The 12,869-nt window shown below is 45.0% G+C and overlaps 1 protein-coding gene across 1 annotated transcript in view; it reads left to right on the top strand.

Annotated features, from left to right (window-relative positions):
* PKD1L1 (polycystin 1 like 1, transient receptor potential channel interacting) overlaps positions 1–12,869 on the top strand; it is a 167,611-nt gene that overhangs the window by 24,806 nt on the left and 129,936 nt on the right. The window contains exons 9-10 of the mRNA XM_083145173.1: positions 7,501–7,725; positions 10,913–11,073. Coding sequence (XP_083001299.1) covers positions 7,501–7,725; positions 10,913–11,073 — 386 coding nt within the window. The remainder of the gene's footprint in view (positions 1–7,500; positions 7,726–10,912; positions 11,074–12,869) is intronic.

The raw sequence follows: 12,869 nt of genomic DNA, 5'->3' as shown, positions 1-12,869 counted from the left end.
GGGAGCCAAGCCTCATCCAATATCAGTGCCTGACCTTGTAAATGGTCTAAAGAATGAATGGGCACAGATACCCACAGAAACATTCCAAAATCTTATGGAAAACCTTCCAAGAGTGGAAGCTGTTATACCAAAAAGAGTAATCCTTGAACAGGATTGGTGTAGCGCTCGAATTACCTCTGAGCGAAGGGGCTGCAGACCTAGAGTGGTCCAGGCTCTGGTTACAAATTGTTTGCAGGTGGGGAGGTACCTCCCCACCTGCAAACAATAGCAAAAAGAGTACCAGGTTCATATTAATTTATATGTATTTAAATACAATGGCATTACAGTCCCAGTCTGTGTCATGGTCAGGCATCCAAATACTTTTGTCTATATAGTCTATATCATCGCCATGAGGAACATTTTAGGTATAATGTATTTTTTTAAAGAATTAATGTAAGATGATCAAGTTATATATGTAAATAATGAAATATTTAGCTAAAGTATTCTCCCATCTCAGCTGTGTTGCAGAAAAAGTTTAAATATAAAATATATGTATAACTCATTACTAGAACTGGTTTTGAACAACAGGCAATAAAACATTAGAATAAGAGCATTCCTCTTATCATGATGTTACAGAGAAAGGGGTTGGGTAAAGGAAGGTTAAAAGCTGATTAAATAACCGTTGAAATTGACAGAGTTTGTGTGTTAAATTGATTACTATGCATCTGTCCACCCATTAGAGTCTAGACCAAGCCTGGCCAACCTGTGACTCTAGTTATGAAACTACAAGTACCAGCATGCCTCAACACAGTTTTGCTATTAGGGAATGCTAAAACTGTGGTGGGTTACACAACAGCTGAAGAGCCACAGGTGGTCAGGACTTATTTAGACTTTCAAGCAGCACATTACCTGTAAAGTATGCAAGTGTAGTTTTTGTGTGTATTCATATTTTTGATATATCCTGTTATTGTCTATATTATAAATGTCACCATTTTAATTCACTATGCATTGTGACTTTGTCTCATATCAAACCATATTGTATAATGTTCTGTCTTTGTGTTCTTAAATAATTTACGTTAGATAAGCCTAGTTTTCACAATGCTACATTTTGTTCATAAAGTTGCTTTATATTAAGTAAATTAGGTTGTCATTCCATCTTAGTATAAGTCAGGGAGTACCTAAAGTTTTTATAAAAGTGTATACTTTAGTTGTGACAAGACTTTGGGGAAAAGTTACTAAGGTCCTAAAATACAACCATTGCGGGGTTCATACGACCGACATTGATCATATTTTCATAAACTCGCCATCTGGTATCCCCAGGACCACTTTAAAGTTCAACCAAACAAAACCTTAACTTAGCTTATCACTTAAGTTCTAACTAATAAATAAGACACGGACACAAAGTGCTGGCGTTTCAAAAATGAATGTCAAATTTATTTTTGACAATTAACTATAACTATGATTGGTGGCGGCACCAAAGAACGGTCACTATAGGAAAGTTATAGATGACGCCACATACACACCATCGCTGGTGATCACTCTCCCAGGTCATCCACCTCGGCAGATGGCTTGGCCATCCCCCAGACAGAAGCATGGCCGATGGCAGGCGATGCCAAGGGAGAGCGCACCCCACTATCTACACACAAGATCTTAAAAGGATGACCGTTCTTTACCACCAAAGCTAGGCCCTAAGCCGCAGCACTGCCACCACTAAACACAAAACGCTCAGCACTGTTGGTGCAACCAACCAAAAACATCGCCCAAAAACAGAGCCACGCCCTCCGGGCTCAAATAAACGCCATCGCTTCTACACAGCGCAATCCGCTGAAAGCCGATGGTGTCATGGCGAATAACACCCCCGCCATTGGTCAGCAGATACCTCTCAACTGCAGCATTCACTTTCTTCCGTGAACGCTCCAGGCTGGGGCAGGAAACAGCATTTCTCCACACTCTCCTGGAGATAATGGAGGACCACACTAATCTACACGTAGGCAAACACTGCGCAATGATATGGAGATCCCGGACTATCACTGAGCGTAGCTCAAGAGCGGATACCCGCCCTAAATCATTACCACCCAGGTGGAAAATAATAATTCTCGGGACTCCGAATCTCCGCAGGGCTCGAATCAGCCCAGCCTGCAGTCCATTCCACAGCATACCTCTCTCACCCAGCCACCTAACCTCCCCAGCCTGAGGAAACACACATAAATCAGAGGCGATGGCCGCCTTGGAGGCCCAAAACACAAATTAATGGCCCATCATCCACACGGACTTAACGTCCTGTCGACCTGAAATATGTATAGAGAGGTTAGAGCTGTCGACATGCTGGCACACCGCATTCAAGCACCATACATGTTAAGAGAGAGATAAAGGAAAAAACATGGCCGACCAGCTCTTGAGGCACAAAACACACCGCCTGGAGTAAACTAACAAGTACGCCATGCCAGATTGTAAATTAAGCTAAATTGTGCCCCCAGGTGAATGTGAAAAAACACCTCAAGGCCCCCACGGGAAGTTGGCGAGCGCTTATGCGTCCAGTCGGCCATGGTGAAAAGTGACAGATAGAGTAGGCCGAATGTACCTACGGAATGCTGCCGAGCGCTATCGACCCAGAGACTGAATCTCTGCGTTGGAGCGGCCCTCCGCAGCTGCCGAGGTAGCAGCCTCAATCCTAAAGGAATGCGACCCAAATTCCTTCGGATCGAGACCCGTGGCCTCCAGCGCCCGCCCCAAGACGTGACACTTGGTGAGCGGCGACCCATCCTCATGCATCAGCCATGCTCCAGGTAGGTCCGGGCGCACCTGTGCGAAGGCCGAAACCAATGCTACTGGGCACGCCTCTTCCACTGTGCACGGGAGCAAGGACAGCCACCGCCCCGTCCCAGCCTGGTCCGTCTTAGAACGTCGCAGGTGACATAGCACCGAATCTGCTTGGACCACCAGGTCATCCACGGCCAATGGTGAGGGGGCACCTTTTGACGGCGCCACCAACTCCCCGACCCTGAAGGCCCCGTGATAGGCCATCACGTATGCCGTGCAGAACAAAAGGACCTCATAATAAGGCCAACATATGTCCCCCAGGGCGCCCAGCAGAGCTGGAAGCAACGACATATCAATAGGGCGCCTGCAGTCCGGGAGAGCCGGTGTGGCCCTCCGCACACCTCGCAACGCCCTGGACACCAAAAATGTCCGGGAGGGGTCTGCCCTACCCTGCAATGAGGAGAAAAAAGACACCCCTGACAGGGTCCTGCGCACGGAGGCAACAGAGCGACCCCTGGAGTACAAACTCCAAACAAAGGCCACCATGGCTGCCTCAGGTGTCTTACCTGTCTGGGGAGCGGACAGCCGGAACTGCTCCCACTCATGCCATCCTGCCTGATAGCAGTGGAGCGTCCTTGGTGCGATAGCCCGCATGGCTAGCCCCTCCATTCCGGCCTGATCATCTGCCAAATATAAGAGGGACAATGTTCACCAACAAGGGAGGCATCGGGTGCCAGGGCCAGGAACTTAACCCAGTCGACCCTGGACAGAGCGTCTGCCACGGAGTTCTCCACCCCGGGAACATGTTTTGCCACAAACTGCACATTGAGCAGTAGTCATCGCAGTACCAGACGCGCCAGCAGCCTAACCACCGGCAGAGAGGCTGCCCCCAGCCGGTTGACTGACTGCACCACTCCCAAATTGTCGCACCAGAAAACAATACTGGAATTGCGCAGCCTGCCAACCCAAAGCTCCAACGCCACTACGATGGGGAACAGTTCCAGGAGGAGCAGATTTTTTGTGAGCCCTGTCGTAACCCACTCCACAGGCCACTGTGCAGCGCACCACGACCCATGCAAATAGGCAACGAAACCCATGCCCCCCGCAGCGTCAGTAAACAATTGCAACTGTGCGTTTCAGCAGGTGGGGGAGGGCCATATCAGGACTCCGTTAAACTGCTCCAGGAAGGTCAGCCATACTCGCAAATCCCTCTTCAGCTCAGCTGACAGCCGTACATAGTGAAGGGAATGCCTGATGCCTGCCAGTTTCCTGCAGAAAACTCGACCCATGGGCATAACCCTGCAGGCAAAGTGTAGCAGGCCTAGCAGTGACTGGAGTTGGCGCAATTGTAGTTTGCCAACGGCGAGGGCCAGTGAGACGCCCCCCCCCCGCAACCGCGATAGCTTGTCAAGGGGGAGCCGGCAGCAGCCTGCCACCGTGTCTATTTCGATGCCTAAGAAGGAGAGGCATGACACCGGCCCCTCTGTCTTGTCCGCCGCTATGGGAACCCCAAACTGCTGAAAAAGGTCCTGCATGTAAGACAGTAATAGCCCGCAATGAGGTGAGTCTGCGGGGCCCACGCACAGGAAATCATCCAAATAGTGGGCCACCCCATCTATCCCGGATCCCGACTCCACGCACCAGTGCAGGAAGCTGCTAAAGCACTCAAAATATGTGCACGAAATCGAGCAGCCCATCGGCAGGCACCTGTCCACATAGAAACCAGTGGGGAGGCGAAAGCCCATGAACCTAAACGATTCCGGGTGTAGGGGGAGCAAGCGAAAGGCGGACTCAATGTCCACCTTGGCCATGAGAGCCCCCCGGCCGTGGCCACGCACCATCTCAAGAGCCTGTTCAAAAGACTGGTACTGGACGCGACACAAATCCTCTGGGATTGCGTTGTTAACCGAGCTACCAGGGGGGTGGGATAAGTGCTGGATAAGCCTAAACTTACCCGTGGCCTTTTTGGGAACCACCCCCACCGGAGATAGGACCAGCCCCAGTATGGGCGGGTATGGGAAAGGGCCGACCATCCTGCCTAAGCTAACTTCCTTGACAACCTTCTCTAAGGCAACCCCAGACATTTGGATAGCAGCCCTTAAATTATGGGGAGCGGAGGTGGAAACCTCCCCCTTTATAGGGAGGATGAAACGCGAACGGAAACCCGGATTCCAAGAATTCGGCCTCCCCCCTGCGGGTACCCATTCAGCCATCCGGCCATGCGGCCATGCGGTCCACCCGAACAGGAGAAGGGGCCTTACTGAGGGGGACCTCCGGCAGCTGCTGCCTGGGAGGGGCCACCTTGCTTTCCCTTCCTGCATTCTTTTGAGGAATGGTTACCCCAGCATTTTGCGCAGGCGTGTTTGAACTTGCAACTGGCACCCAGGGCGCAGCCGGCTCCGTTAAAGGCAAAGCAGTGTCCGGCGGGGGCGCCCCCCGCCCTCCCTCGAAAAGGGGGCCTGTGACCTGCGGGTTGTAGGGGCAACGCCTGGCGCAGTAGTCGCGGCGGATGGTTTAGGGCCCATCCAGGTTTCCACGTCCTTGCACTCAAAATCCATGATGTTCAACCCCGACTGTTTACGTCGGAAGTTCTCATCATAGGATCGCCAGGAGGAGTCGCTCTCCGACAGGAACATCCCATGAATCATGTGCATGTAGCGCACCATGTTCATGTGTTCCTGCGGCCTAGTCTCCAGGTAACACGCGGTGAACATGAACATGCCCGTCTGCCACCGGGGATAGGTGCAATAGGCCTCCTCCCCAATTCCCCCTTTGCGCTTCGCGGCACGATACTCCTTCTCAGCCTGCGTGGTCATTGTGAAGAAGCTCACGTATTTGCCCTCCTTTGTTCTGTCCTGGACACTGCGCCTCAAACCCCTAAGGACAGCGGTGTTTTTGCATTGCACTACCTGACCCCTAGGGAAGAGAGGGGACCCAGAACTGCCGCTTGAGCTAGAGTGCCTGCGGCGGCGCCTATTCCTGCGTCTCCTACGGGATTTCCTACCCCCTTCTTCACCCGAGGACCCAGAATCTGACTCGCTGGATGATGAGGAGGTCCGCGCGGCTCTATGCTTACGGCGTTTGCGCTTAGCTGAGGACCCACCTGAAGTGCCCGCCGTCGGCACGAGGCTCAGATCCACAGGTGCGACCACCGATCCCACCGGGAGAGTTCCCGAAGCCACCACGTCCCTTGATGTTAGGGGAGCAGGAGTGGGGGTGACAGAGGGGGATGCCCCGCTGGGGGCTGCCGGGGGAGCCCGATTCACAATGGATGTCAGTAGCGCCATAAACTGCTGCATCCCCTCACCCCCCGTCCCAGGAGGTGCCGGAGTGGCAGGGGCCTCCAGAGCCGCACCTCCCACGGCGTTCCCAGGGGACCGTGTACTAATCCTATGCTGTGGCATGACCCTGGTTCGCCTAAGCCACTGCCGCCTAGCCAACCGTAAGGGGGACATAGCAGATAATGTTGTGGCATTATGAGTGTAATAAAGTTATACTTTTCATGTGTGTGTGTATTTATTTGGCTATTGATTTTGGTGTGGAACTAAGAGTCCCAGCATGCCCATTAATGGTCCACATTCTGGGACTTGTGGTTCTCCAAATCCCAGAATGTGGCCCAGGCTTGCTGGGACTCATAGTTCCACAGCAGAACTCAAAAGTTCATAATTCTTCACAGGGGCATCGGGGACAGCCCCAGGCTTCAGCCCGGGCAAAGTTAATCCTGGAGGGGGTGACCCATTTATTGTGGGGTCCCCACTCCCCCAGGGCCCCTGCCCGGGATAACCGTTCAGGGGGTATAATGCTTCGGCTGTGGGACCTTATATAATAAGTGTCCCCCGGCTGTGGCATTACCCTGCTGGCTGGTTGGGCCTGGTGCTGGTTCTCAAAGATTCTGCTTGAAATTTGCAGCTTTCTGAGTTATTTAAACACCGCCCGCACAACTGTCAGCCCCCTTCGCACGCCGATTTCCCCACTCACACCAAGCAGCTGCACATGCACATAAAATATTATGCACATGCTCAGTTGCTAAACATCGCTCCCTTGTGCAAACGCGCAGGGAAGCATGTCAATCAGAATCCGGCCCCTACTCATTTTGTCCCCCATATTTTGGGAATCAGGACCAGCCCTTGAGCTTTTTAAAACTAGGACCCCACGCCGATTTTCATTATTTATTTATGTTTTTTTTTTACACTGAAGCCCGCTCGGATCTTACTGATCTGTGCATGCTTCTGCCAAATACGCCTGAAAAATTAGGCTTATTTTTGTGGCAATTAGTGGACGTATATTACATACGTCCGCTTATATTAGGAATCATCATTCGATGATGTATACATCATGCGGGAATATGAATATGAATGTGCCATGCATATGACTGCCTAAGAATATGGCAAATTCAGGCGTATTTTCTTTGGTAAATTTCCCCATTTATGTTTAATAGTATTTGCAAGATACCATTTTGTAATTTGTAAGTAGATCATGTGGTTCTGATTAACCTTTTCATACCCTCATCATGGATGCTCAGGTGTGTCTTTTTTTGTGCTTTGTATTTTAATAAAAGAATATCATTTTATATCATTGCAAATGCAACGTCTCTGTTGTAAAATAAAAAATTGGTACAGATGTAGTAAGCATAAGCTCTCACTATAAAATGCTTTTCAATATATTTGCACATTACAGTATGTTGATATTTGAGGCCTACATTAATTATGTTTTTCATTTATAATTAAACCTTATTAATCATGTTTTTAATTATATTTCAAGGTACCATTGGAATTGTGTTCCAGTAACTGCACACGAAAATGTATGTTTCGACTCAAATGTTCCTAACCCTCTTCATAATGTCAGTGATAAAATTATATTGTTTCCAACTGCTTTGCTCAATGGCAATTACGATCAGTTTCATTTTACTTTAATTGTGTCCAATGGAGATCGCAAATCCTCAAATGCTGAAACATTTTTGTCCATCAGGCCCCACACAAACTTCAGGTATGTGCCCTATATAATAAAATTACTTTCTCAATATTACTATGTATTCTTTCTAGTCAGAATAAGTGGTTCTGCTGTTGTCTACCTGTCTTTTTTCAAAACTTGCCTGTAACATGGCAGTTAGGAGCTCATTGGCTGGTTATTTATCACTCTCATTTTATCACCTTTTGAACCTTGATACATCTGGCCCACTGTATCTTTGTGTCAACTCGTAATGTAAGAGGGGAAAAATTTAGGTACTTGTGTACTATCACGGCTCCCATCTCATCCCATCTCATTGCATACCATAAGGCTTAAGGTGCCCACACACGCACCGATCCCGGCGTGCGTTGTGGGCTTAACTAGCACACATAGCATCGCATCGTATGCCTTGTGCATACGATGTGCATGCGATGCGATGCTATGCTAGAAAAAGCTAGTACAAAAAGTATGTGCAGCACATACTTTTTGTACTGTGCGATGAGGTGCCGCGGGAGCGCGCACCCCATCGTATAGCATTGCACCGCCGGGATCGGTGCATGTGTGGGCACCTTAAAGATGGTATGAGATGAGATGTGCTGCGATGGGACCCGATCTTATACAATTTAAAATTGTATACCATTGTATATGGCATACGATGAGATGAGATGAGATTTTAAATTGTATAAGCACACTAATGGGTGCTTTCAATGTCAATTGGCCCCCCTATAATATTTTTAATTGTATAAGCACCCTAATGGGTGCTTACAATGTTAAATGCACCCCCAAGCCACCCCCACTATCAACTCCAACCCGAAGTGTGGCGAGCGCAGCGAGCCCACGAGAGGCGGCGGTATGCGTCCTCCGACCTTTTCATACCCCCACTATCCATGTCGGCGTGGAGTTGATTTTATATTGTGTGGCGAGCGCAGCGAGCCACCGCGCCCAAAGGGTGGCGAGCGCAGCGAGCCCCGCGAGGGGACGCGTAATACTTTACATGTATTACGCGTCCCCATAAGATTAGTTTTATTTTAAAGTCGCCTATGATTGCCTTTGTTTCTAAGTACAATATATACATCTCTCTCTCTCTCTCTCTCTCTCTCTCTCTATATATATATACATATATATATATATATTTTTTTTTATTTTTTTTTATTTTTTTTTAGTTTTTTTTATTCAAGTATAAAAATTCCACATACATTTATATATAACATAGTGCTTTTAACTTTTTTTTCCAAAGTTTGTGACATGTACATGGCGAGACAATATAATATCATCTCCCCCCCCACACTCATAACATACAGACTTACATTCATTTGGCCCTTATTTACCCATCTATTCATGTTGCCCTTAGCTTTCATTTTCCTCTAGGCATGAGGCAAGGCATTAAACCGCCCATCTCTCTCCCGGAGTGGATACGTTTCTTATTTATTATTCCCTATTTTCTTATATTTTAGACTGAGATCGAGACGGAAGGTCTACAAACAAAAAAACATAAATAACATAAGAATGACTAAATTAATACAATTTTCCCATTCTCCCCCTCTTCCCCCCTCCCCCTCCCACTCTCCCTTAACCTAACCTACTAAAGTGTTCTATCCTCCGGGCTTGGGCGTGAATTAATACCTTCTCCCATCTCTTTACAATTTATAATTTAACACGCTCTATTAACTACTATAAACCAGAAAAAAAAAAAAAAAAGAGAAGAATAAATAATAATGAATCTAAAAGTGCGTTTCTCACCCCTCAACATGGGTTTCCATATGTGCATATTTATAACTATATATTCTCACCCCCCTTCCCCTTTCCCCCTCCCTCTCCTCCCTCATCTTCTCTTTATAGCAGTGAGCCTACCATCTTATCTTATATTTTTACTATTTATCGTTGATTCAACTGTCGTGACCTATTTATTTACCTTCCCTTCTCCCCATTTTACATTTATTAATATATTCTTGTCAATTCGTGTTACATTACTTTCTCAAATTGTGCTTATCCATATTACACATCACTCTTTACACTTTACCCTTCCCTTCCCCCCCTCCCACTCGCCCCCCTCCCCTCCATCTTTACCGTTGTGTATTTTTATATTACTACTATCCACTCTATTTTACGTGCATTCCTATAATCATTCTTATCTTGGGAGAATAAAGAGACATGGGTAAATGGGACGAGAAAGGGGATAGAAGAGAGAAAAAAAAAAAAAAAAAAATATACATAAACATATATTCTAATGAAGACCCTACTCTTTAGTTATTGTTCCGGTCTACCCCCTCGTACCACTGTGATTGTTTCCATTGTCCCCAAATTTTAATGAATTTTGGACCTGAGCCCCTTGTGGCATATACAAATCTCTCATGTGCACATGTACTATTTGTTAGATTCAACCATTCCTGTACTTTTGGACCTGACGGGGATAGCCAATATCTGGCAATTATTACCTTGGCTATTGCTGCTAGGTTCCTCACCAACTGTTTCCATTCTCTTGCAGTTTCGCCACCTTCCCATACTCCCATTGTAAGGTTGAGTTCTGATAAGAGTGGTCTAGGAACCCCTAAGCTTACCAAAATACCAATAATCTTTTCCCAGAAATCCCTTATTATTTTACAATCCCACAAAAGATGTCTAAACGAGCCGATCTCCTTTTTACATTTAGGGCATTTATCCGAATTAGTATCTGCAATTTTTTTCATTAGAACTGGTGTTATATAGCTCCTATGCAAGATATTAAATTGCACTTGTTGTATTCGAATCGAGGTTGTGGCCTCGCTAGGGGCTGATAACGCTTCCCTCCATTCTAAATCTCTCACCAGGGGAATATCCACTACCCATTTTCCCTTTAGTGTTATTAACTCTTCTTCCTGTCTGAACTGGTTAAGATATTTATAAATTTTGGAAAGTTTTTTCCCTCCACCTATTTGTTTAATAAATTTTTTGCAGGGTGACTCATTTATGAGCACCTTGGTACCCACTCCGTACTGTGTCAAAGCACTCTTAATCTGGAGATATCTAAAAAACATGTGTTTTGGTAATCCAAACTCGATTTGCAGTTCTTGAAAAGACCGAATATTTTGCCCTTGATATATATATATATATTTATTTATTAATCAATCTACCCCCAGTCCCGGAGGTCCTGGACCTAGAAAAATAGTACTGCCTATACATAGTATGTGTGTATTGCCTTCATATGTTTATAATATGCTTGTTCATTTTTATTTTTCACAATTTTTAGGCTGATTGAAGTTAATTGTATCGGATGTAAAGGGTCTTCTGTTAATTGGAACAAACCATTTTCTGTACATGCGGTTTGTGCAGACTGTGATAACACTGATGCTGTATTATATCATTGGAAACTCTACTGGATAAATGCAACTGAAAGCAGTGCTCCAGAAGGTAGGAGAGAGCACATGACATGAGTGCTATGCCACTTGCTGCTGGATGGACACCACCACCAGTCACGTAGAAAATGATGACAGTGCTAGCTTAAATTCTTAACGTTACATTCCTTATGAATTCAGGGTTTTATTCTTTGGCAAACAAGTTTCATTCTGATTTGTTTTTTTGTAAATAAAAAAAAAAAACAGGGATATTTCCTTCCAGGCACGATTCCTTAAAGCCCAGGTTGGTCCCTCGAAGTTATAGACATTTGTCAAACACAATTATTTTAACATTAAATAATGCAAAGTAAAAGTGTTGTCCAAGTGATGTATTGTTTTTTATTTATGTTAGAAATTAATATCGATCATAATCTGCATTTGTATGCCGACAGACTGTAATTTTGGGCTGCTGATCTACTATCATTTCTAAGATGGAAAATTGTAGGTGTTTACCAAAGCAACCAACCTGATTCTAGCTATCATTGGTTTCATTTAGAAAGATATAGTTAAAATATTGTTTGCTGATTAGCTGATATGGGCAACATGCAAATTTTATACAGTAGTTTCGAAATTTGACTAAATCTAACCCTTAGTTTTGGAAAGTTATTTATTGCTGTATAATTTGAAAAATATTTCCAGATTTTGACACTGTGGGACTGATGTCTATTTATGTATTTCAATAAAGATCCACCAGTGTCGCAGCCCTTTAAGATGTGAAAGTTGCAAAACAGGCTCTTTGCGTGAATAATATCTTGATCCATTATTTTATAGTGACAATTCAGTTATGATATTTTTAGGGTGGGAGTAACACCTTTACACACCTTTATATATATATATATATGGCAGAATAGAGAAAAGACTCTTGTTTCGCGCCACGGGTTTTTTTTTTTTTTGGTTACTATGTTAGGGCTGCCTGACTTACAAGATCCCCTGTTGGATAGGGATAAGTAGGGAGAGTATAGGTGACAATTGTAAGATGGCGCCCTTTTTTATGACCTTAATAATTGGGTCAATAGTGCCTTGTGTTCAAACGTTAAAACAAGTAAAGTAAAGTCCAAAGTTTATAAACATTTATTAAAAAAGTCTCTTGTTCCACAACAGTGTAAGTGGCGTTTCCAGACTTATTAAAAAGGTTCACGATATTCCTTTTATTTCAGGATAGCAAACAGAATGTTCCCAACGCGTTTCGTCCCTACGTGGGACTTCATCAGGGGTTCGCGGATGTCATTATAATCAAATCCAACGATTTTGGTAGGGGAAGTGTCTACAATGAGTTGGTTTATTTGTTAGGTCCTTATAAAGAATTTGTTCGAGGGTACCTAGTGAAAACAGTACATTGATATGAGGGGAAATAATACAAATTACCCTCCAATTCCTAAATCCATATCTATTTTGGATTTTTATTTATAATTTGTTATAAATCGGTGTGGAAATTTAAATTACTTACTCTATCGCTTTTTTCACTCATAAATCAGCATAAGAGCCTCTCAATTTACACACAAAGATACACCTATACATAGGGACAGATTATGGCACATAACTAGATGGAAATCTGATTAGGTGTTTACCCTTAAATTACCATACACTCGGATTCGTACCTTAATTAGGTTGAAAATTTAACAGCTCTGTTTCATATAAAATGGACCAGCTTGGCCGTTTCTCCAAGATCTGCCGGGGTTTCCCAAATAGACTGCTATGTCTGTTAGGGCTGAATTAAACAAGGACTGTCTGTTTTAGGATACCTTATTCACCATGTTAATATCCAATTAATTTAAATATCTTGTAGTATGGGAAAGTATACATACCAATGTT

Source organism: Crinia signifera, chromosome 5 (genome assembly GCF_055691185.1).
Source record: "Crinia signifera chromosome 5, ASM5569118v1, whole genome shotgun sequence".
In the NCBI taxonomy this organism is placed as follows: Eukaryota; Metazoa; Chordata; class Amphibia; order Anura; family Myobatrachidae; genus Crinia; species Crinia signifera.
The sequence above is the reverse complement of the archived record's forward strand: the minus strand, read 5'-3'. Positions and strand labels throughout refer to the sequence as shown.